The 23,971-nt window shown below is 56.6% G+C and overlaps 1 protein-coding gene across 2 annotated transcripts in view; it reads right to left on the bottom strand.

Moving 5' to 3' along the window:
• Positions 1-1,548: 1,548 nt before the first annotated feature.
• The window catches only part of LETM1 (leucine zipper and EF-hand containing transmembrane protein 1), a 32,093-nt gene continuing 9,670 nt past the window's right edge, over positions 1,549-23,971 (bottom strand). The window contains exons 3-14 of one of the 2 annotated variants that reach the window (XM_022554793.3): positions 23,128-23,539; positions 19,242-19,385; positions 18,486-18,623; positions 17,637-17,840; positions 12,234-12,353; positions 10,720-10,851; positions 10,262-10,405; positions 9,712-9,843; positions 6,670-6,804; positions 5,676-5,866; positions 4,464-4,602; positions 1,549-3,528 (exon numbers count right to left, since the gene is read on the bottom strand). In XM_022554793.3, the coding sequence (XP_022410501.1) occupies positions 3,379-3,528; positions 4,464-4,602; positions 5,676-5,866; positions 6,670-6,804; positions 9,712-9,843; positions 10,262-10,405; positions 10,720-10,851; positions 12,234-12,353; positions 17,637-17,840; positions 18,486-18,623; positions 19,242-19,385; positions 23,128-23,539 (2,041 nt within the window). In that variant the 3' untranslated portion in view covers positions 1,549-3,378. Of the gene's footprint in view, positions 3,529-4,463; positions 4,603-5,675; positions 5,867-6,669; positions 6,805-9,711; positions 9,847-10,261; positions 10,406-10,719; positions 10,852-12,233; positions 12,354-17,636; positions 17,841-18,485; positions 18,624-19,241; positions 19,386-23,127; positions 23,540-23,971 lie in introns of both variants that reach the window. The other variant, XM_022554792.3, reaches the window with a different exon arrangement.

A 23,971-nucleotide genomic window follows, 5' to 3' on the forward strand; every position in this document is an offset into this window, starting at 1 on the left:
TTATGATCGATTTTGTCTTTTTTTGCTACTCATTCTGTCCTTGCTTTGGCCCGAAGTGTCCCTTTAGGTTGGCTGTGGTGTCCCTGGACTATATATAGCCCCCTTGCCCGCCCCCGCCCGGGGTCAGCCTTGCCAGAGCCCTTGGTGACCCTCGATGTGACCTTCTGAACCAAAGAAGTGAGAAGCCTCGAATCCTGGGGCACCGGCTTGTACCTGAAGACTCGCACGGCCCCGACCCCGGCCACCTTCTCCCGGGGCCCGGCCTGAGGAGGGTCCAAGTACAGTGGACACACTCAGTCCTCAGCATGAGGGGACTGGGTGCCTGCCGGGGGTGAGATGAACCTGGACAGGAGCCACTGAGGCCCAGCAGCCCCCTGCCCGTGCCTGCACCCCCAGGAACATCTCCCTTCCATACGGGTCACGACCCACGTGCGAGCCCGCAGAACCCCTGGGGCAGACTGTGGCCAAGGCCAGGCTCAGGGAGAGATGGGGTGCAGGTGAGGACGTCCCTGGGCAAGGGGTCGGGGCTCAGCAAGGGTAGAAGGAGCCCCCACAGGACCTGGGGCCAGTGCAGGGGTGAGGCCGCCTGAGACAGGCTGGACGTCCCAGCTCACGGGGGGCGGTCTGTCCACGCTGGGAGAATGGGGAGGTAGGACCCTCTGCCTGGCGGCCGTCCCAGCTGGGCCTCAGCTCTCTGCCCAGGGTAGGCCCCCCCACCCCTGGAGCCCAGAGATGAGGGCCGGGGAGGCAGTGGGCGCGGGGCGGGGGGGCGCTGCGGGCTGGCCCCCGGTCCGCACACCCCATCAGCTCTCTGGGCCCTGCCCTGGTGTCGGGGAGACCGCAGTTCCTGAGGGCCCCCTCAGACAGTGGAGGGCACAGCCCTTAGGCAGTGCTGTCCCTGATCCCAGGGGCCCTCAGTCTCTCAGAACAGAATTCCACCCCCTAGGGCTGGCCAGGGTCCCAGCCCTGCCCACCAGGGACCACCCCCCACCCCGGGGCCTCTGAGGGTCGGGGAGAGGAGAGCCTGGTCAGGCAGTGGCTGCCTCGCCGACCTGACAGACCGTCACAGGGAAGACAGGCCATCACGACAGCGCTTTATTCAACCTTCTCCTTACATCAACTCGAGTGCCTAGTCACCAGCACAGTCTGAGGGGACGGGCAGGGCACGCGGTCACAGCACAAGGGGACACCAGAGGCCAGGACCAGAGCGCTGGAAGGCCCTCTTGTCACGCTCTCCTGCCGCGAGGCTGGGACCAGACGCTCAGACAGCTCTGCCATTTCCCGCCCTGACTGCCAGTGGGCCACACGGTTCACAAATCTGGTTTTGAGCTGTTACAGGAGCACGAATTTGATATTTTAATAAAAACACTATTTCTAAAAAAGGTGTTTACACACAGCCCGAGGAGGCGGCCCTCAGGCCAAGCCGGCCCTGGGCCCCTGGTGGACATGCAGACAGAGCCGCCAGCGGCCCAGGGCCCGCCGTGAGGAGCACCGCCTAGAGGTTCTTCTCTGCAAGTTACCAGGTGCCCTTCCTTCTCAAAGTCTGGATTTGGATATTCCAAAGCGACTCTGGAAGCCACGTGCCAACTTCCTGAATCCCTAATGAAGAAACCGGTGTTTAGGTGGAGCGAAGGAAGAATTCCCATTCCGCGTCACAGATCCCGAGGACGTCACAGACGGCGGCCCTGACGCCTCGCTCGTCACGTAAGACTCTCGTTCCCAGAGCCGCGTTCCATACACCTGCACCTGGGCACCCCGTCAGCGGCAATAAATAAATTTCAGGACAGTAAAAACAAGCAACGCGAAGGGGGAAGCCTGCAGCAGACCGTGGCCCACGGTACAAACACCAGCGAAGGATCCCGCTGCACTGGGGGCGCAGACACACATGATCCAGGAGGGCGGGGGGGCGGGGTGGGTGTGCGACGGCAGCGACGGGGACGCCCTGGGCGCCTGGCGAAGGCAGCGAGGTGAGGACGGAGGCGGGAAGGATGACCCCATCCGCGGCACGCCGGCTACCACGAAGTTCACGAGCAAGCATGCTTCCGCAGCGGAAAACCAGGCCACTAAAACACGTGTGAGAGGACTCATAAGTATCAATTAAGCACGGGGAACGTGCCTCTTGAATAACCGAACGAGGAACCCTTCAGAACCCACTGCCCCTTTACGAAGGTTTACATCTGAGAATACAGAATCTTATTTTGTCGAGTTTCTTCTTTATCGGCTGGGTAAAAAGTTTCAAGTAACTTGGAAGCTATCATCTCGTCGTCGTCCTCCCTCAGCTCATCTGGCCACTCTAGGCCCACGTCTTCCGATTCCTATGTCTGTTTTCCCCCAAAGAACGTTCTTGCCGTACCTGACCCAGCCTTTGCGTGGGCAGCCGGACAGAGCTGGGGCCGCAGGCCGCCCAGCACCCCCACCCCCACCCCCGCCACAGAGCACCGGCCTCCCCGAGCTGCCGGTTGTGGACCCATCACCGGACACGCGGTGAAACCCGCTCCGAACACCCAAGGGAGCGGTGAGGCGCTAACACCCGAAATGAGGAAACTTTCTAAAAGCACAACAAAGTACTGCACCCGAGATGCTTCATTTTCCAGGGCTTCATTAGCACCTCTCCTGGCATAATTTACATTGGATTTACTCAGGTGGGCAGACTGTCATGTGAGGAAATTCTGTACCAGTTAAGTGGTTAGGGTTAGGTGAGAATCAAAGAGAACTCAAGAAAGAGCTCGGACACACACGTCAGAGCGAACTTCCAGGAGACCTGACATCCGCGTCAGAGAACGCGGCCCTCCAGAGGCCACGGAGATGACGGGCGTGTTCGCTCACTCGCTGCAGGTGTGAGCTTGGGAGCGTGCACGAGTGGCTCCTGTTCACACTGATCTGTGGGAATCCAGGCCCACGACTCATGAAGCGTCCTCTCCAGGCCGAGGCGGCTGTGTCTGCACGACCCCAATCCCACGCCTGGGGCTCCACGGGCACGGGGAGTCCACGTGGCCGGTCCTCTCTCCTCCCACAGCAGACACCGCCAGGGGACACGCGGGGAGGCCCGAGCCGCCTCAGGAGCCCAGGGGGCTGTGCAGGGCCACGACCCCCCGCTGCCGGCAGGCCTCACGCTTGCCTGCCACAGCTGGGACCACACCAGCACTGGGCCACCGCGTGAATCCAGAGCAGACTCCCTGGAGGGGTTCAGGGATCCAGACTGGCTGAATCTTCGTGGAATGATGGAAATTAAAAATTACTGATTATGAAGTTTCTGATTTATTCCAGACAAAATATTAGATCTGTCTCTAAGAATCACTTCAAAGCAATAACTGTCACGTTAGGACCGCTGCGGCAGACGCACGAAGGGCCACCAAGGCACCTGAGAGCCGGCGGGCCCTAACTCTTCACTTCTGCGGCCTCCTTCTCGGCCTTCTCCTTGGCCTTCTCCCTCTCCTCCACCTTCTCCTCCTTCCCCAGCATGGCCACAATCTCAGCCACCTGGCTGGTGGAGATGTGGATGTCTTCTTTGTCCACCAGCTCGATCACCTGCACACATGGGAAGGGACGAGGGCCTCAGAGGTGGCTCTGCCCCTTCACAGCATGAAATCTCCCCTCAGGACACGGAGGGCAGACGGCACACGGCCACCAGGCTGGGATGGCCTTTGGCACCCATAGGCCACGCTGTCCCGCCGGGGGCCCTGGGTCCTCCATCTGCCCCGGTCTTCTGAGGGCCAGACCCCCACCCGCACGGAGCCAACAGGCTCCACAGCCCCAGACCAGGCTATGAGCCGCCAGGGAGCGGGCCCGGGTGAGGGCGCCAGCTGTGCCTCCCTCTGGTCGCAGGGCTGCAGGAAGGTGGGATGGACGACACAGAGAGGCTGCCGGGCCGGGCCCTGCTCGGGCAGAGCGCCGTGAGCACCAAGGAGGGGCCCCAGACGACAGGCCCCGCCCAGCCACTGCTGCCACTAGGGTGATGGCGCTCAGCCCACGAGCAGGGAAGGCCGTGCTCCTGACCAAAGTGACGTCCGCTGACATTCTAGGTAGACGTTTGAGTGGAAAGTCCCTGACGGGCTGGAGAGACCCTGGAGCCATGAGAGCTGCCGGCGAAGGCGTGCTCTCCACTGGAACGCCAGAGCCCACGGCCATCCTGTGGAGGCGGAGCCCCGTGCAGGTCGCCTGGGTTGCCCAAGCTCCCGGCACCCTCTCAGGCCTCCGGCCACCCCCAGGGGTCCCGAGGCCCAGCCCCGAGGACCACACGCGTCCCCTCCGGGCTGCCATGGCCCAGCCCCCCCAACACTGTGCTCCGCAGACCCGGCCAGGGCTGGGCCAGGGGAGGCCAAGCAAGAGCCGGTGGCCTGCTCCAGACGGACGGCCTCACTGCCCTGACTCCACTCTGTTTGCGGCGAGGGCGAGACCAGCCCCAGGGGCATCTCGGGTGGACGCACAGGTGGAAAAGGCTCCCCAAGACCCCCACGACCCACCTTGACGAGGTCGTCGATGTTGACCTTGCCATCCTTATTCTCGTCCAGGGCCAAGGCCAAGCTGAGGAGCTTGTTTTCGGGAATGTGCTTGATTTGCTTCATGGCACTGATGAGCTCGGCAACGCTGATGACGGTCTCCCTGGGGAACACAGCCCGCACGCGGCACAGCTGGCACCCCTACAGCCTCACTGGGGCCACGTGGGTCAGACCTGCCCTGGACAGCCCCTCCCTCCAGAGCTCCCTCGCCCCGTCCTCTGGGAACAACCAGCCAACTTCGACACAGAAACAGAAACCACCGCCCCGTCCAGGGTCTCCTGTGCGTGCGCAGCCGCCCAGTGAGCCCGGCCTCTCCAGTGGGGACGAGGCCAGTGGGTCCCTCAGGCCTGCCTGCGCCCTGGACAGGGTGGGAGGGGCTGAGTATGGCCACACTGCCCTCCGACCAGGTGGAGGGCAGTGGGCCCACACAGCACAGCAGGTCAATCCAAGAGGGGACACTGGCCTCGCCCGGGGGGAAGGGCCGCTGACCTGAGGACAGCGGGGGCCCTGCAGCCAGCCCGCCTGCCTGCCCCCTGGAGACGTGGGCGCTCGTGGTGCGCTGTCTGGCCCACGGGAGCGCCGAGCGTCAGTCGCTACCACCTGGGGGGGTTTCATTTGCCCGGCAGCCACTCACACAACGCTGGCCCCCGCTGGCCGCTGTCCCAGGCATGTGGGACACACCAGTGCAGAGCCGGCCCCCACGCAGGGGGTCATTATTGAGTTGCCTGTGTGTAGGGGTTCAGGAAGAGGAAGGAGGCTGGAGGAAGGGGAGAAGGGACAGGGAGAGGCTGGTGGTTCCCAAGGGAGCTGTGATCCGAAGGACACTCTGGAAGGACCGGTGACAACAGCCTGGAGAGAGCTGGGGGAGGGGCGGTGGACACAGGGAGAGCAGGCAGCCGCAGCCGAGGTCCTCCAGACGTGGGCTGACAGCGCTGCACCATGTGTGCGTGTGCTTATGTGTGTGAGCACGCACGCGTGCAGGGAAGACCCAACTTGGGGCCGCTTCAGTGACAGTGTCGTGGAGAAGTGGGGACACCTGGGTTCTGGCTGCAGCCGCTAGGTCAGAAGGGCGGGGCAGCTGGTCACCACAGCTGAGAAACGTGCTCTGGTCAGAAAGGCCCTGGGCCCCCCGGGCTCCAGGCCCCTGGCAACCGCGTCGCACACTCGCACACTCACCCTGCAGGCGAGCCCTCGGCGGCCACGCCCAGCTTGCCAGCCTTCTGATCGGCCTCCAGCTGCGTGAGCAGGCTGTCGATCTGCCCGATCATCTGTTGTACCCGCTTCGTCAGCCTCTTGCTGGCTTTAGACTCTTCCACATAGATTTCTTTGCCAGTCTTTGAAAGTTCCTTCTTGATCTCCTGCAAGTCCTAATAAAATTATTTGCTTGTAAAAAGACTGCCTTAAAACTAAAATAGAAACCTTAAGTTCACCTTGCAGAAGTAACTGGATTAGCCCAGACTCCATCATCAAGGTGGAAAGGTCTAGGCTGTGCGCGGAGCAGTCCCATGAACTCGAGCCACAAAGCAGCAGGCTTACTGCTGTCTATCATGCAAATTGGTTCTCATTGCAAACTCAAGCACTGTTTTTGTAGCAAAGGAAATGAACTCTGTCCTGAACCCCGACTTTCTTCCTGACGGTGAAAAAATCCAGGAATGGTGAGTGCCTTCTTAAATTCCAACTTGTGGTTTTCCCTACGAGCAAGCGTTACAGGGAAGAACGGGAGGTTAGGTGGGGACTGGAGAACCCACACAAGAGGGCTGCCACGACAAAGTTCAGAAAATAACAGATTATTTTTACCAATCTTAAAATAAATAAATAGTATGTAAGAAAGAAGTCTCTTTCGGGGAATCATGAACAAAAATAAGATTTCATATACCAAGTGACCAGACTGTTCATCTGATACCTTCATGTGTTTAGAAACTAAAAAGATATATGCGTGTCATCGACAAGGGCGAATGGCCGGCATTCCAGGGGAAAGTGAAAGAGTGGGATGACTAGAAAAGCTACTGAATAAGATTTACTTAAATTCAGTTTTCTCTCCAAAGACCATTTGGCCAGCTTTTCCCTTATCTGATGGAGGCATCACTGAATACTGGGGGCCGATGAAGCCTGGGTTTACTCTGTGTGTAGTCTCAGCCCCGCCCCCGCCGCCCCTCCCCCCACGCCGCACCTCGCTGTAGTCCTGGACGTCCTCCTTCAGCAGCTCCAGCTCCTCCTTCTCTTTCGTCAGAGATTTCTTCTGACCCTTCAGTTTCGAGCAGGCGTCACTGAGTATGTCAATTTCCTCCTGAGTTATTTCCTCTTCCTGGAAAGAAAATAAACAAGCAAACCGAAACCCTACATGAAGGGGAGTAACTGGCTTTCCCCCGAAGGCTTGGCCACTTTTCTATCCGTGTCCCGTGTCCACACTGCGCGTGCCAGTCTTGGGCTCTGGGCGAGGCGACAGGCACCTGCAGTCACCGTCTTTGCTCTCCGAGGGGCCTCCTGCACCCAAGCGCACCTGTGCAAATGTGTCCGGCAGACGTGCATAGCCACGGAGCGACCACCACCCGACAGAGAAGTATCGTTACCCTGAAGGTTTCCTCGTGCCCACATCCCCACCCCCACCCCACTGGCCTGCCTTCTGCCACGACAGCCTCGTTTGCTGGAATTCTGACAAACGGTATCACATGGCTTGAGCTCCGTCACCCTGAGATTCACCCACGTGACGGTGTGTTCCTTCTGACCGCCGTGTACGATTCCATCCGCAGATACGCCAAACCTGCTTCTCTCCATCGTCGTAGCTATTCTAGGTCCTCTGAATTTCCATACATGTTTTAGAGTAAGTTTGTCAATGTCAACAACAAAGCCTGCTGGGATTTTGATGGTGTTGAATCCACAGATCGGCTGGGGAGAATTAACAGCCTACCAACACCAAGTCTTCACATCCACGAGTGCAGTGAAGCTCTCCATTTAGTTACTGCTTTAATCCACCTCAGCAGCACTTTACAGCATCCTGTACAGCTCTTCATATCTACTTTCAAACTTATCCCTAAGTAGTTCACTTTCTGGATACTATTGTGTGATATGCTTCTTAGAATTTCAACTTGATTGTTCATTACTAGTACAAACAAGTACAATGACCTTTTAGGGGCTCACGTCATCCGTGAATAAAGTTTCGCTTCTGTGTGATTTTACTTGTTTTTCTCTAACCATCCTGGCCAGACCCGCAGTCCGATGCTGAACCGGTGATGACAGCAGACACCCGTGCTACCGTTAGGGATCCTGTGACCGCAGGTGCCACTCTGGCTGCTTTAAGTGGGGTTGAGAAGGTTCGCTCCCACTGGTTTGCTGAGAGACCTTTTCAATTGAGAAGAGATGCTGTATTCTGCCAAGCGCTTTTTGTGCATCTACTGAAATGATCGTACATGGTTTTTCTCTTGAGGCTGTTAATGTGCTCGTTACATTGACTAATTTTTTTGTATTCCTTGGACAAACCCCACCAGGTCACAGTGTATTATCCTTTCTACAGAACAGCTGCATTTCACTTACTAGAAACTTGTTGAGAATTTCACACCTGTGTTCAGGACAGATACTGGTCTGTAGCTGTCTCGTACCCATCTGGTTTTGGCATCAGGGGATGCTCATCTCAGTATATCCTCTTCTCAACTTTCTGCCAAGAGCCTGTGTAGCACGGGAAGGGTTTATTCTTTACATGTTTGGACTCACCAGCAACTTCACCCCTGAAGCCATGTGGGTCTGGGGCTTTCCCTGTGGAGAGGTTCTTCAGCTACCAACTCAATTTCCTAGAGCTATTCAGGTCTCTGTCCGAGTAAATGGTCAATACCGATAAGACCCAGCCTTGTGCTGCAAATAGGAAACGGCGGTGCCCCGACTCTCTGTGGCATCTTTCCAACAAACCAAGGTTCTTCAGTGTAAGTTTTTAAAGGTTTGTGCTCCTTGCTAAGAAATCCTTGGCGATCCTTAGTTCATAAGCTCTCCGGAGAGTTTAAGTGTCCTTTCACGTCTAAGTCTTGAATCCACTGGAAATGGAATGCATCTGTTTCCATGGAGACAGCCAACCATGCTGGCCCTACTGCTGATGAGTGACCCCTCCTCCCAGACCACGCTCCATGGGCCCGACCAGGCCCCGCCTCTGTTCAGCTTCCGGGCCTCAGCCCCAAACTGCCTTCAAAATGACCCTGGTACCTCGGTTCCTGACCCTTCCCAGGGTCACCCTTCAAGCCTAGGTCAGCCCAGGCTCCCGGGACCCTCCTCCTCTCAGCCTCTTATCAGTGACAAGAGCGTGTGGGTCTTCATCTGTCTCCTGGGCCATCACCGGGTGAACAGAGGCTCACTGGACTTATCCCAGGCTATGCCAGCCCCTTTCCACCACACCACACCAGCCCTGCAGCCCACAGCTCCCTTCACCAAGACCCCTGGTGTTGATGCTTTATGATTTCTCTTCTTATACGCACAGGACTGGAGGCCCTGCAGTGGGGCCCTTCCCTCCACCTCCAATGACCCCGCGGGGCCCATCAGGGGTCAGTCCCCATCCACCCGGCCCTCAGGACACGTGACGAGGCCCACCCCTCTACCCAGGTGTCAACACACTCGACTTCACACGCGCCCCCCACCACAGCCTCGTCCCCCCTCTGACCCCCTCTGAATGCGGTGGTCCCCCACCCGCCCCACCCCGGGACCTCGCTGGGAATCCCCAGACATAAAGCTGCCGTCCTGGTTTCTGTCTCCTACTCCAGCTGCCCGACGCTGCTGCCGCCCATCTAGTAAACACCTCCTGCCCCCAACACGCCTTCAGAAGCTGCTCTGCCCATCATGCTCCGTGTGCCAGGGGCCACCTGGCGGTTCCCCTGGCAGAAGGCGTCTCATGAGGAACATGAGCTACAACCACGACGGCAAGGCTGCCAGAAGCGAGCACCCCCAGCGCGCACCGCACATCGGGCCCCCTGCGCCGGGCAGCTGGGAAGGGGACAGCAAGGGGGGCTTCCCCGCTGGGGGCCCTGCCACACGGAGCACAGGGGCTGCAGCCAGGGCAGGGCTGCCTCACCCTCCCCGGCCTCGCTCTCCTCGCCCCTCGACCATCCACCGTCACCCTGAGAAGCCAGGCTGCGGCCTTCCGGCCCCGCTTCCTCGGGAGCCCCCACCCTGCAGGCGGGCTCGCTGGCCCTGCGGTGCGGCTCCAACACCGCTCCCTCCAGGTGGGCGCCATTACCTTCAAGCCCTCTAGGACGGGCGCGCTGTCCATCAGGGCCTCGGACGGCAGGGTCACATCAGGCTCTTCCGGCTGCGGCTCGACCACCAGCCTCCCAGGGGCACCTTCTGCCACCACTTCAGGCTCCACTTCCTTCTGAAACGCAAGGCCGCTGCCGGCTCAGCACCACCCGTCAGACCGTGGCCTTCCCAGGCATCCACACCGGCAGACGTGCCGCTGGCCAGAGGGCCGCCAAGCGAGGGGCAAGGTCTACAGAGCCCGGCCGGCTGGCAGTGGGGTCTGCCTCCGCCAGGTTCCGCCGCAGGACCCTCCACGTGGGCGCAGCGCGTGACGAGCGCAGTCACGCAGCTTCTGCATCCACGCCCCAGCATCTACGGGCTGCCGGAGGCCTCGGTGAGGTCGCCACAGCCTCGAACCCCAGCTTCAGGGCCTCAGGGCCGGCCACTTGCGCTGACTGGCGCCCGAGCCGCAAGAGTGCGTCTGCCTCCCCGTGCCCCCACCCCACCCCACCCATGGGCCCAGCCCTTCCACCGCCCCGCTGCCCGCTCACCGCCGCCTGGGACCGCCTCTGCAGCTCTTTCTCGCGATGCTCCTGCCGGATGGCTGCCTCCTCCTGCAGCGTGGCCTCCAGCTTCGCCTTGTTGTCCACCTGCTCGCCCTCCACCTCGGCCACCTTCACCTGGGCCTCCTTCGCCTTCAGGGAGGGGACACCCGTGAGCACGCTTGGAAGCGGGGCAGGCGCGCCCCCGCCAGAGCAGCCCACACGGCGCCCGGCCCGGGTCTCGGGGTGTCTTGGCCATCAAGGCTTGCTCTCCGAGGAGCAGGAACCCCGGCTGCTGGGAAACGCCCCGAGGACCCCAAGGGCCACCTTCTGCACGCACCGCAGGGCCCTCAGCGTGCAGAGGGCAGACAAGAAAGGAGGGGGCGAGTGGTGGGTCCGGGGGCTCCCCCAGAAGGGAGAGGGCCCCCGGCAGAGTGAGCAGCAGAAGGGGGCCTTGCAACACGCACCACAATCTCCGGAAGGGTCTGCAGGGTGGACTTGAGCTGGTCGGCGGGAGAGAGGGTGTCAGGAAGGTACATGGCCCGGGACAGGATGAGCAGCGACGTCGGGATCTCCTGGTGCAGGTGCAGCTCCAGCCACTGGAAGTGGGAGGTGGAGACCCAGACTCACCTGCCGGCCTCGTCCCACCCACGTTTCCTGTGACCTGGGCAAGGGCTTCTGGCCCTGGAACTTCCCTCTCTGTTCTGGTTTGCGTAGGGAAACGGAGGAGGAGGACACTGGTGGCAACAACCACGGCGGCACCTGAGTGGGCGGACCCGTATGTACCCCGAGCAAGTTCTCCTGGGAGAGACCCCGCAAGCTCCGAAGGGCCTATTTACCGCTGTGCTAACGCCCACTGCCCGCCTCAGTCACGGGAGCAGGAGACACCCCGCAGCGAGGCCGCAGGGCTTGTAAAACACTGAGCGGGACGGCCAGGTCCTGTTCCCAAAGTTCTTCACTTAACAATGGCACAGAAACTCCAAAGGTGGCGCTGGTGAATTCATTCGGTGTTTGAGGTTTGCACAGCTACCATGAGCTGGGCACTGTTTGAGGCTATTTTAGTGACACAGACAATGTTCAAACTGACAAAAGAAACCCCGACAATGCTTGGACACGAGGTAGACACAGAACAAAAGATGGGGCGAGAAGAACTCTCAGAATGGGGAGAAAATGCCGAGCACAGGTTAAATGACGAGAGAAGGAAGACACCTGAGCCCTTGGAAACCGAAACACCTCGAGTCCTGACATCCTTCGGGCACAGTGCCCCACACTCGAGTGCCCCAAGTGTGCTCCAGACCAGGCGGACCCAGGGCACCCCCCACAGAGGAGGGTCTGCGAGGAGACCCTGTCAGAGACAAGGGCAGTGAAGACAAGGACAAGAATGCACTGCCCACTAAGCACCGTCTGTGTCAGCAGGGGGGGCAGCGGGTGTCAACAGATCTCTGTCTACACTGGGAAGACAACCCGAGGGGGTGCCCAGCTGGCGCCCTGCCCCTTTTGATACGAAGGCTGAGTTGTTGTGAACATTGCCTACCCATCATCGCATCCACTCAGACCCATGCCGGCGGGGCAGGCCTGTGGCCCTGCAGAGCTGGCCCCTGGCTTCTGCCCGAGGGCCCTCTGAGCGGCCGGAGAAGCAGGGTCACTCAGACCCAGGCTGCCAAGAGCAGGAACTTCGGAGGTCGGCCTGGACTGGGTCCTACTTCCCCAAACACCCCTGACCTCAGTTGAGAGTCGTACTGGAATTTCAAAGGAAGCTGACCTCGTCCTCGTGAGTCCACAGAAGACGGGGCGGAGGGAAGAGCAAGCACAGCAAAGGCGACCAAGAGCCGGGGAGGGAGATCGGAGCGGCGCCCAGGAGCGGCGGGCAGCCACCGCGTGCGGAGCTCACACAGGCCCCGGCCCAGGCGGCAGCTGAGCCGGAGCACCTCCCGCCCCCTGCTGGGACGGAAGGGCCCCCCACCACACCGCAGGTACGCACCTGCTTCAGCTGGCCCCGCAGACGGTCTTCCGTGACGCCCAGGGCCCGCATGCCTCGCGCCCGACACGCTGCCTGTAGCTCCTTGACGTTGAGGCTGTCCACACCCTCCTCAGCGATCAGCTGTCAAAGGAAGCCAGCCAATTACCTCCTGAAGGGTCACTACGGGTCTGTGCTGTCTGCATTCGCACGCTTGGGAACTAAGTGTCTGATTAGAAACCACCTTCCTGGGCTTCCCTGGTGGCGCGGTGGTTGAGAGCCCACCTGCCAATGAAGGGAACATGGCTTCGAGCCCCGGTCCGGGAAGATCCCACATGCCACGGAGCGTTTGGGCCCGTGCACCACAGCTGCTGGGCGTGCGCTCTGGAGCCTGCGAGCGACAACGGCTGAGCCCGCATGCTACAGCTGCTGAGGCCTGCGCACCTAGAGCCCGTGCTCTGCAACCTCCCGCTCGCTGCAACTAGAGAGGGCCCATGCGCAACAATGAAGACCCAATGCAGCCAAAAATAAATAAATAAAATAAATACATTTATAAAAAAAAGAAAGAAACCACCTTCCTACTATGCTTTGCCAAACACAAGATAAACCCCCACTACCAAGGCCCCGATTCCAGGTTTGCAGTGATCAGACCTTCTGACAGAGGGTGGGACCTTAGGGTCAACAGCCAGGACCCACCCCGAGATGCGAAGACACCCACTCAGGGCCTGCTCTCTGCCCAGGGAGCAGCCCTGCTGCCCGAACCCCACGCTTCTCCCGTCCTGCACTGTGCAGGGACGAGGGGAGAGAAGAGGAGGAACAAAGGGCAACAGTGCCACCTGCTCCCCCCATTTAAACCCCCCAGTGACCCTGTGAGGAGGACACGACCGCTACCTGCATCAACTGTGAGACAACCGTGGGTGGACATGCAGCCACACGGCTCCTCCCCGTGGCTAACACCGTGCAACGTGCAGTATCAAACCACCGCCGGAACGCGATGCCGAGCCAGTCCAGGCAGAAGACACCTCTGTCCCCACGAGGACCTCACAGACACTCCCAACCCCTCTTGACCCCTGGGAACCAACCACCAATCTGCTCTTCATCCCTGTGATTCTGTCACTTGAAGAGCATTACAGGGATGGGACTGCACAGCGCACAGCCTTTGGGGACTCCTTGAGGATCCACGCGGTGTGTGTAGTGATAATCCACTCCTTTCCTTAGTGAGTACACTGCATGGTACAAACGTCCTGGTTTTACCGTTCGCCCCATGAAGGACATCTGGGTTGTTTGTTTCCTTTCCCCATCTTCCCGTGGGGCACGTGGATCCCATCTGCACTTGCCTCCTGCGCTTCTGAGCACATCTCTGCGTCCATTTTCAGGGGCTGCTCTGGTATCACATGCTGCACCTACCTCATCATGGAGGGAACGTGGTGGCCTCCCCCCTTTATCCTCCCCCACTTGTCGAGCTCATCCTAATGTCACCTACTGACACAGAGCCACATCACACAGTGCCCCATTTTTGCCTCCACCATCGCACTTTACTTAGAAGACACACGAGCAGAAGCGAAGCCTGGTGCTTGTCGTGTTCTTTCTTCCTGACGCCCTGAGGTTCCTCTAGGCTCTGCTGGTGACAAATTGTCGTTGTTTTCCTTCACCTGGGAACGTCTTGATTCCTCCCTCGTTTTTATCTTTAATTTTTATTTTTGCTGAAGCTAGGATTGAATTGACCGAGTTCTTTTTTTTCAGCACATGAAAAATACTTGCCAGTTCCTTCTGGCCTCCATGGTTTCCGATGAGAAATGCACTGTCATTTGAATTGTGTTTCCTGCAGGTAAGATGCCATTCTCTCTCACTGCTTTCAAAATTATTTCTTCTTCTTTTTTTTTTTAAATAAATTTATTTTTATTTTTGGCTGCGTTGGGCCTTCATTGCTGTGCACGGGCTTTCTCTAGTTGCGGTGAGCAGGGGCTGCTCTTCGTTGCGGTGCGTGGGCTTCTCACTGCAGTGGCTTCTCTTGTTGCGGAACATGGGCTCGAGGCGTGAGGGCTTCAGTAGTCGTGGTGCACGGGCTTAGCTGCTCCACGCCACGTGGGATCCTCCCAGACCAGGGACCGAACCTGTGTCCCCTGCACTGGCAGGCAGATTCTTAACCACTGGGCCATCAGGGAAGCCCCTCAAAATTATTTCTTTGTCCTTCACGTTTGTTCACTTGACTGTGAGTCTTTGTGTGGACTTCTTTGTGTTTATCCGCTCTGAGGCTCACTCAGCGTCTTAAATCTGCAGATGTATGCCTTCTACCGAATCTGGGGAGTGGCCCACGGTCAGAATGGCGCGGGCACCCACTGCTTGTCTTCTTTTCATTTGCTTTGGGGTCCTCCTGGTTCTCAGCACGAGGAGTGATTCTCAGCTGAAGCTGGACATTCTGGGTATAACTCTGGGTATTACGCTATGCGATCCTGGAGCTCACTTCCATCTTCTGTCCTAACTGGCTTCCTCTTGACAGTGCTCTGGCATGGGGGTGTTCTACCCAGCGCTTACAGGTGGTGTAACTGACGATCTGGCATCTACGGATCCAAACTAATGGACAAAGTTGTTTACGTCTCCCCTGCTGCCTGGCTTTCCTGGGCGTGCTACAATCATATTTCAAATCCTCCAACCACAAACGCTGACCTCTGCTTCACGTCCTGCCCAATGAAAAACGCCTCCAGCTGACCACTCCCGCTGACCAGTGATGAAGGCTGTCTCGACTCCTCCCTCCCCTCACGTCCTGGTCCCCTCTTCTGGGGAACTGTGAGCACAGCTTCCTTCCAACAGCCCTGAGCTCTCTGTGGCATCACTCAGTCATTGTAAATTACATCCCGGAACAGAAGAGATCTGGCCTCCACTGAGGCCAGGGGGAGAGGTACTTCTGAGTCTACTGGGAGGGGTCTGGCCTCCCCGCTAGGCTCTGCATGCCTCCCTGGCTGGGAGGGGCGGGAGAACCTCTTACTGCCTCTCCTGACACCACTCCAGCAGGGAAGTATGGAGAGTGCCTTGAGACTGTCGGGTGCGGGTGGAGGCCAGACCCCCTGCTGGTCTCTACTGACACCACAGGGGGCAGGGGGCCGGGGATGAATGAGCCAGCTCCTCGCAGCCTTCCCCGATACCATCCCAGCTGCTACAGCCTGAGGGTGGCGGTCCCAGCCCCACCGCCCCTGTGTGTGTGGGGGTGGTCCGGGGAGGGTCGGGGTGGGGAGACGCTGTTTCCTGTGGCGTCTGGCTGGAGCAGAGCCATCACTCTCTGGAGTCCTCTGTCCTGCTAGGTGGCCCCGTTCCTTTCCTCTGACCACAGGATGGGATTCTAAAGTCTGTCCTTGTTGGCGATTCTGGCTTCTTCAGCCCCATGGCTGGATCTATGAGGCACAGAGACCTCCTGTGTCATTCCTGGGGTCCCAGGGGCTTCTCTCCACTTTTCAGAATCTTCTTATGTATGTTTTTTACCATTTAACGTCCACGGGAAAGTATGCCCCCTCCACTTTCTCGACAGCAGAGGTCTGGCCACTGCCCCACCTCACAGGAATCTGAAGCACTGAGGTGAGGTGACTTGTTCAATTTCACAAAGCTAGTGAGTGGCCGGGACACAACCCAGGCCTCCTGCCTTCATGCTGCCTCTCCCGAGGAGGGGCAGCCGCATGGCAAATTCTCCAGCAGAGCAGAGAGACAACTTCTCTTCATCCTTACAAAATGCAGTGATGATCTGCTTCTGGAGAACAAGAGAGACAGTTTTACCTGCAGACGGAAATCTTGGAGGATGGGTTTAAGAGTGATCAGACCAAGAAGAGAGGATAAGTAAACCACACGTACAAAAGGATGTAAAATACAGGAAGAGCATATGTGATGCAGGGACCGTGAGCAGTCTAAGGGGAACATAACCCATGTCGGGGGGGTGGGGGGGGGTATTTAATGAAATGATGGAAGCACCACAACCAGGAAATAGGATAAGCACAGACACAGACACGCCTAGGGACGTTACTGTATAGCTGCTAAAATCCAAACAAGATGTAACAAAATCCAAACATCTCGGATGCTGCCGGAGAAAGATGGACACCTTCAAAGGAACAATAATAGGCCTGCCAGCTGACATGCACTCAATGGCATCTTATTTTTTTTTTTTTTTTTTTTGCGGTACGTGGGCCTCTCACTGCTGTGGCCTCTCCCGCTGCGGAGCACAGGCTCCGGACGCGCAGGCTCAGTGGCCATGGCTCACGGGCCCAGCCGCTCCGCGGCATGTGGGATCTTCCCGGACCGGGGCACGAACCCGTGTCCCCTGCATCCGCAGGTGGACTCTCAACCACTGCGCCACCAGGGAAGCCCTCAGTGGCATCTTTAAATGTAGAAAAAAGAACTGCAAGCCTGGAGTCCTACACCCAGCAATACCCTGCAGAATGGAAGGTTAATACAGACAAATCCATACAAACAGCCACTGAGGGGACTCCTCAAGTGGAGGAAACGGTCTGGGTAGAAACGCAGGAAGGAAGGAAGGGGGTCAGGAGGGTAAATACGTGGTGCACACACATCAACTCAGCAGCAAAAGCGCATGCAACGCAGAGGCGGGGCCGGCGAGTGCAGCTGGGACCTGGCGCGTGGCAGGAAAAGCACTCAGTCCCATTAGACTCCTGTGTGTCGAGGAAGATCGTTGTAAACTCCAAAGAAATTGCTATAACAATAAATAAGGAGCAAGCTAATGGAGAGCGGATGGAAGAGTAAACATTTGATTAATCCAAAAGAAGGCAAGAAAGGAGATAAAGTGGAACGTGAAACACACAGGACAAACAGGAAAAGAGTATGGACTAAATACTACAACTGTAAGACAGAGGGTCTTCAGAGCAGATGAAAACAGTAACAAACACAAGGCAGAGAGGATTCAGGAAGCCTGTAAGTAACAAGAGGGAAGATCAGCCCCGAGGCAAGCTGGTGCAGCTATCAGAAGACCAGGCGCCACAGACTTCAACGCAAGCAGCGTCACTAGGGAGAACGAGGGACACTTCGTGACTTCCTGAGACACACACACTGCACGGGGGCAGGCAGGCGGCACAGCGCCGGAGCAATCTGGTCACGGGCCAGGACTTGCTTTTGGCCTCCTGCCCTTTTTACTCAGGAGCCGCAATTCTAGGTCACTATTTTTATAGGACCTATCAAAGATCTGGGGCATAATTCACATTAATACGTATTTATTAGAGGGTTCTTTAGGGTAGCAGATTAGCTAAAGTGACGGTTAATAAACTAGGACACGTTCATATAATGAAACATTAGGCTGCCTTTAAAATCCACCTTTTCAGCGACTACGTCCCACCACGGGAAGGTGTGCTGTCACAGCGGCTGGAAACCGTGTGATCCCAGCACTCACCCCAGGAGACACAGACGAGCCCTGAGCAGGCTGTGGGTGCTCACCTTGTCGTCGGCCTTGATGGAGCGCAGCCTCATGGTGAGCTGGAAGCGCAGGAAGTTGTTGGTGCCCATGGACTGCAGCTCCAGCAGCTTGCACAGCGCCACCAGCTGTAGGCGCGTGAGGTTGTCCAGGGTCAGCTCATCCTCAAACAGTTTGGAAAACCGCATGATTTCCTCGTTGCTGGGTCTCTCACCCGTCTCTCGGATCTGCAGGAGCCATGGTAAGGGTCACCACGGGTGGGCTGTGTCCCCCGCACCCCCATGGCCTCGGGTCACACGCCTCAAGTCAGGAAACAAAGCAGAAGGGGCCACCCACACCCTCCCTCAGCTCCGCTCACATCTCCTACCGGGAGTGGCCCCTGCGACCCAAAGCCCTGAGCGCTGCCTGGCTGGGCTCCTGCGAGCGAGGCGTCCTCGCAGGGGATGGCATCCGGTCCCTGGCCCTTGTCTGCTATGCCAGCGGAGCCGAGGCGGCTGGCCGGGAGGAGGCCGGGGACTCTCCATGCTGGGCTGGCCTCCCGCACCGTGGGCATGGCTATGGGGCAGTCTGCCCCTCCTTCCCAGCCCAGCCCCCTGCTGGTCACAACTGTGGGGTCTTAGGTCCCTGCCAAACTCTACCTCCCCCAGGGCTGCTGCAAAGTCCGGAGACCCAGGCCAGGGCTTGTGAACGTAAGTTCACGTTCTTGGGGCAGCAGGCTTGACCTCCAGTAGCCCCGCCCCCATCGTGCACAGTGAAAAGGAGGGAAGAAAGGAGACAAGGCACGCTCCCCAGATAAGGCGGGCAGCCCCGAGGCGCTAACCAGCACTGGGGACCGACAGGGCAAGGCCTCAAGGGACGACGCATCACAGCACCTTCTGGAAAAACACGGCGAAGTCTTTGGTGGCGTCCCCCTTGGCTGCCTTGTTCTTCAGGGCCATCTCCTCGATGGTGTCCTGCAGAAACTTGGCCAGCTCCAACTTGACCCGCAGCTCCTTCTTCAGCCTCTCTTCCTGCGAAGTCAGAGAGGGCACTGCACTCCTGGGTTCCTGCCCCGCACGGCTTCCTGGACGGCGCTGGTCCGGCAGCTGCTTCGAGCCCCAGCACGAAGTGCATGTACACCCAACCCAGCGCCGCCACATGCCTCCTGAACAGCGCTTCCTCCACCCACGAGCTCTGTGTGACCCTCCCCCCCCACCGCCAGAGAAGGGCCAGCAAATTCCATAAAGGGCTGGCCTGTAAAGCTTTCAGGCCCTGCGGGCTGAGCCATGTGAAACGTGAAGGCCACCAGACAATACACACACGACAGGCAGGCACGTCCCCAGAAGGCCTTACTGACCAAAATGGCCCGTGGGCTGGAAGTCTGCCAACCCTGCCCTAGACCCGTCTTGTCCCCCACGAATGGGTCTCGACCTGTGGCTCAAGGAACACTGGTCTAGAGAAACTAGAATTTAAGACACATTTTAAAGAGAAGCAAACCTGAAACCAGCACCTATTAAATAATCACAGCACAGCATGACTGAATTATGAAGAAAACATAAAATTTAAAAACATCTAACATCTGAAATGTCAGTCATAAAACAATGCAGCCTTGTAGCTGCTTTCAAACTGGGTCAAAACGAGCCGGTCACCTTGATGGACTGGGTCTCGAACGTGGACGGTAACATGTTGGGGAAGAGCTTTACGGCAACAGGAAGCAGGAACTCCATGAAGGGCACCACCACGAAGACCAGGAAGGGCACCAGGCGGAAGAGGTCGGCACAGATCCGGAGGAACTGGAAAGGGGTGGAGGGACAAGAGGGTGACTGGGGAGCATTTCTTGCACAGTCGTCCGCAGGAGCACCAGCAGGCGCCTCGCAGGGAGCAGACAGGGCTCCGGAGGCCCCCTGAGGCCAAACCACAAGGTGACGGCCTTCGGAAAAGCTGGGTGGAAGCTACCTCCCTGAGTGGAGAGGCACCCATCACTGGATGCTGCCAGTGAGCCGCCCCCCAGGGCGTTTGCCAGGTGCCCACCGGCCTGGCAGACAGCTGGACAAGACTGACAGGCGGAGGACTGGCCACTGCTGGCAGCAGCGAGGGCCTCCGGGGAAGGCTGCGGCCACACCACGCACTCCAGGCGCTCTGCGGAAAGGAGGGCCAAGTGCTGGCGGGGCACTTCTCTTGTGTTCCCTGACACAATCGGTTAGATTTAAGACTATGTAACACAGCAATGATCAGGGAAAAAATCCAAGTGCCTCACTGATGTAAACAAACCACTGCTGAAGACATTAAAGAAACGTGCGACTTGAAATAATCGACAACCCCTGAGAACAGCGGACACTGCCAGGCCTCCAGCAGCTCACCTGCCCCTGCGCCAGTGCCTGCTCACACGTGCTCCTTCCACTCGGAACCGCCTGGGTGCACGGCAGCCGAGACTACACTCCCCGCATCCCCAGCTGTGCTTCCACCGTGACTGACGAGACTGTCTTTGGAGGAGTGACGTCATTTCTACTAAGGGCCTCGTTTCTGGCTGGCACCACTTTCCATGATGGTTGCCCTCCCCGGGGGTCAGGCGTCACCCACCCTGCGACAGTGGTCACTGTGATCACCTGGACAGGCTGCTCTCTCCACCTGTGAGGGAACGCCCTGAGAGCGCGCAAATAAACACCCACCTCTCTCCCTAGACACATTCATCACGGTTCCTCCCAAACCAGCCTCTACTCTGATGGCCACAAAACGACAATTTCCTAACTCAAGCCCATCTCCCCATTTATCGACCTCGCTTTGCACCTTCATTTTTCTATTTATTACCAAAATGGACTCAAGGATTCCCATGTTTTTCATTTGTTTATAATTCATTATCATCTATATTTTTATGCTCAAATGATCCCAGATATGACCCTTCAAGTTGGTGCCTATGTTTTTTAACATTCTTCCATTAAATTATTTTTAGCAGTTCTATCGAGGTTTAATTTACGTACCGTAACATTCGCTCATTGTAAGTATGTAATTCAATAAATTCTGGTAAATTTATAGACTGAAACCATCTCTAAAATCCAGTTTTAGTACCTTTTCATCGTGACAAAAAGTCCCACTGTGTCCATCTGCAGTTAGCCTCCATTTCCACTCTGGGGTCTAGGCAAACAGGGATTTGATTTCTTTCTACAACTTTGCTTTTCCTGAAAATTTTCCATGCGCAGAGCCAGCGTCCAGCTTCTGTTACCAGTGTATAAATGTCTAGGAATATCATGTCCTCTTGGCAACCTGACCCTCTCGTCACCATGAGTGACCTCTTCTGCCCTGGTAATCCTGCTCTAACGTCGACTCTGTCTGATATTAACGTTGGCTTTCCTGGACTAGTGTTAGCACCACTTACCTTTCTCCATTCTTTTACTTTTAACCTATTTGTGTCTTTACATTTAGATGTGTTCCTTGTAGAGTGCACAGAGTTCAGTCTTGCTTTTTTATTTAATCTGACAATATCAACCATTTAGTTAATAAAACTAGAGAAAGAAAACACCATATGACTATCTAAATAGACACAGAAAAGATAAACAACAAGAATTTACTGTATAGCACAGGAAACTATATTCAATATCTTATAATAACCTATATCATGAAAAATAATCTGAAAAATATATATACATAATTGAATCACTTTGCTGTACACTTAAAACTAACACAATATCGTAAATCAACTATACTTCAAAAAAATTAAAAATAAATAGTAAAAAAAGTAGATGCAGAAAAAGCATCTGACAAAATCCAAAATCTGTTCCTGATAAAAAGTCTGATGGAATTTACAAAAAAGATACTAGAACTAATAACTGGGTTTGGTAAGCCTGCAAGATACAAGATCAATATATAAAAATCAACTGTATTTCTATATACGAGCAATAAACAAATGGAAAATAAAATTTTTAAAATTCTATTTACCTACAACAGACAGAATGTGGAAGCAACCCAAGTGTCCATGGATGGATGATGGATAAACAAACTGTGGTCCATACACACAACAGAATATCATTCAGCCTTAAACAGGAAGGAAATTCTGACACCTGCTATGGCGAAGGTGAACCTTGAGGACATTCTGCTCAGTGAAACCAGCCAGTCACAAAGGACAGATCCTGTGTGATTCCACTGCTATGAGGTCCCTGAAGGGTTCAGATTAAGAGAGACAGAGAGTAGATGATGGATGCCGGGGGCTGGGGGCCAAGGGATGGGGAGCTGTTATTTAACAGGTGCAGTGTCAGCTTACAAAGATGACAAGAGATGAAGAGTTCTGGAGACAGATGGTGGTACCAACTTTACCCCAGTGTGAATGTACTTAATGCCACAGCCTGTATACTTAGAATGCTTAAAAAGAGTAAATTTTAGGTTGTGTATTTCACCACAGTGAAAAAATTCCATTCACAATACCATAAAAAATATGAAGCCACACACTATTGCTGAGGGAAATGGAAAAAGTCCCGTCTTATTCCCCACTGGCCATCCCCAGAAGGGCCCCCATTGTTTATTTTCCAGCCTTTTCTTATTTTCTGACACAGGTTATTCTAGTACCACTGCTGTCCCAGCCCTTGATCAGTTATGCTTCCAAACAGCCCCGGTTCCTCTTCATGGGGGTGGTTAGATGCCAAGGGCTGGGAGTCAGGGGTGCTCATTGCTACTGGGGTGTCACTGCTGCTAGGCTGGGTCCCCAGACTGAAAGGGAGCAGAAGGTTTGACAGCATGAAGGATCAAGGATCTGACGAGAGCAATTTAACAAAGGCAGAAACTAAGTCACAAAACAACAGCTTCATCTGTGACAACTCAAAGAAACTGTGGGGTAACTTTCAACAATGCACTTGGCATAAAAGGATGGATTAGCAGTTTAATCATTCTAAAAGAATCACTTACATGGTGAGGGTGCCAATCCTTCAACATGCTACACCTTAAGCAAGCAATTAAAGCTCCAAAGGAGGACTTCCCTGGAAGCACAGTGGTTAAGAATCCACCTGCCAATGCAGAGGACACGGGCTCGAGCCCTGGTCTGGGAAGATCCCACATGCCGCGGAGCAACTAAGCCCGTGCGCCACAACTACTGAAGCCGACACGCCTAGAGCCGGTGCTCTGCAACAAGAGAAGCCACCGCAATGAGAAGCCTGCACACCGCAACGAAGAGTAGCCCCCGCTTGCTGCAACTAGAGAAAGCCACTCGCAGCAACGGAGACCCAAAGCTGCCAAAAATAAATAAGTTTATTAAAAAAACAAACAAACAAACCCCCCCCCCACAAACTCCAAAGGAGGAGCCGTGAGCACACTTCAGGCAGAGAACAGAGCCCCGGGGAGCCCACCAACGTGGTTATGGCTGCACCTCCTCTACAGAGCTGCGTCAGCCACACACTGCCCCAGTGGAAAATCAGGAACCCGGAGGCGTCTAAAAGAAACATTCAGCTAACTCAGGCGAGAACTAAAGCTACTGCAGGACAATCTCTTGCTGTGACTTTAGACACTTAAAGCAACTGACAGGTGACCCCAGCAGGGGCACACGCCCATTACCTGCCTGCGCTCTCGGCGGGTCAGGCTGTGGCCATGGAGGATGCGCCAGAGCATGCGCGCAGCGATCTTGGTGTCGATCCAGAGCAGGCGGAAGCCGTGGTAGTAGTGCTTCAGCTCATCCAGGACCCGCTGCCCCAGGGGCTTTCTCACGGCCGCCTCTGCGGGGGGGCTGTACACGGGGCCTCCTTCTTCCAGCTTCTTGCTCTTGTCCTTTAGGGACCGGAGGGACTTCTCCACCACAGAGTCATCGCCCAGCGGGGGCGACGAGTGCCAGCAGCGCACAGGAAGGAGCCTGGGCCCTGCGACCACCACGCACGTGTGCTTGGGCCTCAGAGTCCAGCAGCCGAGGGGATCGCCTCGCAAGGAAAGGTACACGGGGTGGATGGGACTGCAGCCGCCAAAAAGAAGTTTCCTTGAAGAGGGAAAAAAGAAGCCAGTGGTGAGGGGCCAGCCTTGCTATGACCTCCTGGCAGCAGCACAGGCCACAGCCGGATCAAAACCTCACACCCAACGTCCCAGCGTGTAGGACAGACTCCCTGCCCCTTCCTGACGCCGGAGAAATACACTCACTGTGGGGAGCCAGTCCCCACGGCCTCAAAGGAGCAGGTCAAACACAAACAACCAGCAAAGGCTTCACCTCCAGACAAGACAGACCCAACCTCTGGGTGGGTCTCCCAGGCCAGCCCTCTCCCCAGCAGGTGACTTTCTACAAAGACCTGTGGTTCCTGAGCAAGTCTGTCATGAAAACCAGGGAGGATGTTCCAATCGGGGCGACCCGGATCTGTGCATCAGCTGACCGAAGGCCTCTGGGCAAAAGGACACAAAGCCCAGGCCTCCCTCTCCT

This window comes from Delphinapterus leucas, chromosome 5 (genome assembly GCF_059928025.1).
Source record: "Delphinapterus leucas isolate spDelLeu-1000000601 "Yukka" chromosome 5, BTC_Dleu_Yukka2, whole genome shotgun sequence".
NCBI lineage: Eukaryota > Metazoa > Chordata > Mammalia > Artiodactyla > Monodontidae > Delphinapterus > Delphinapterus leucas.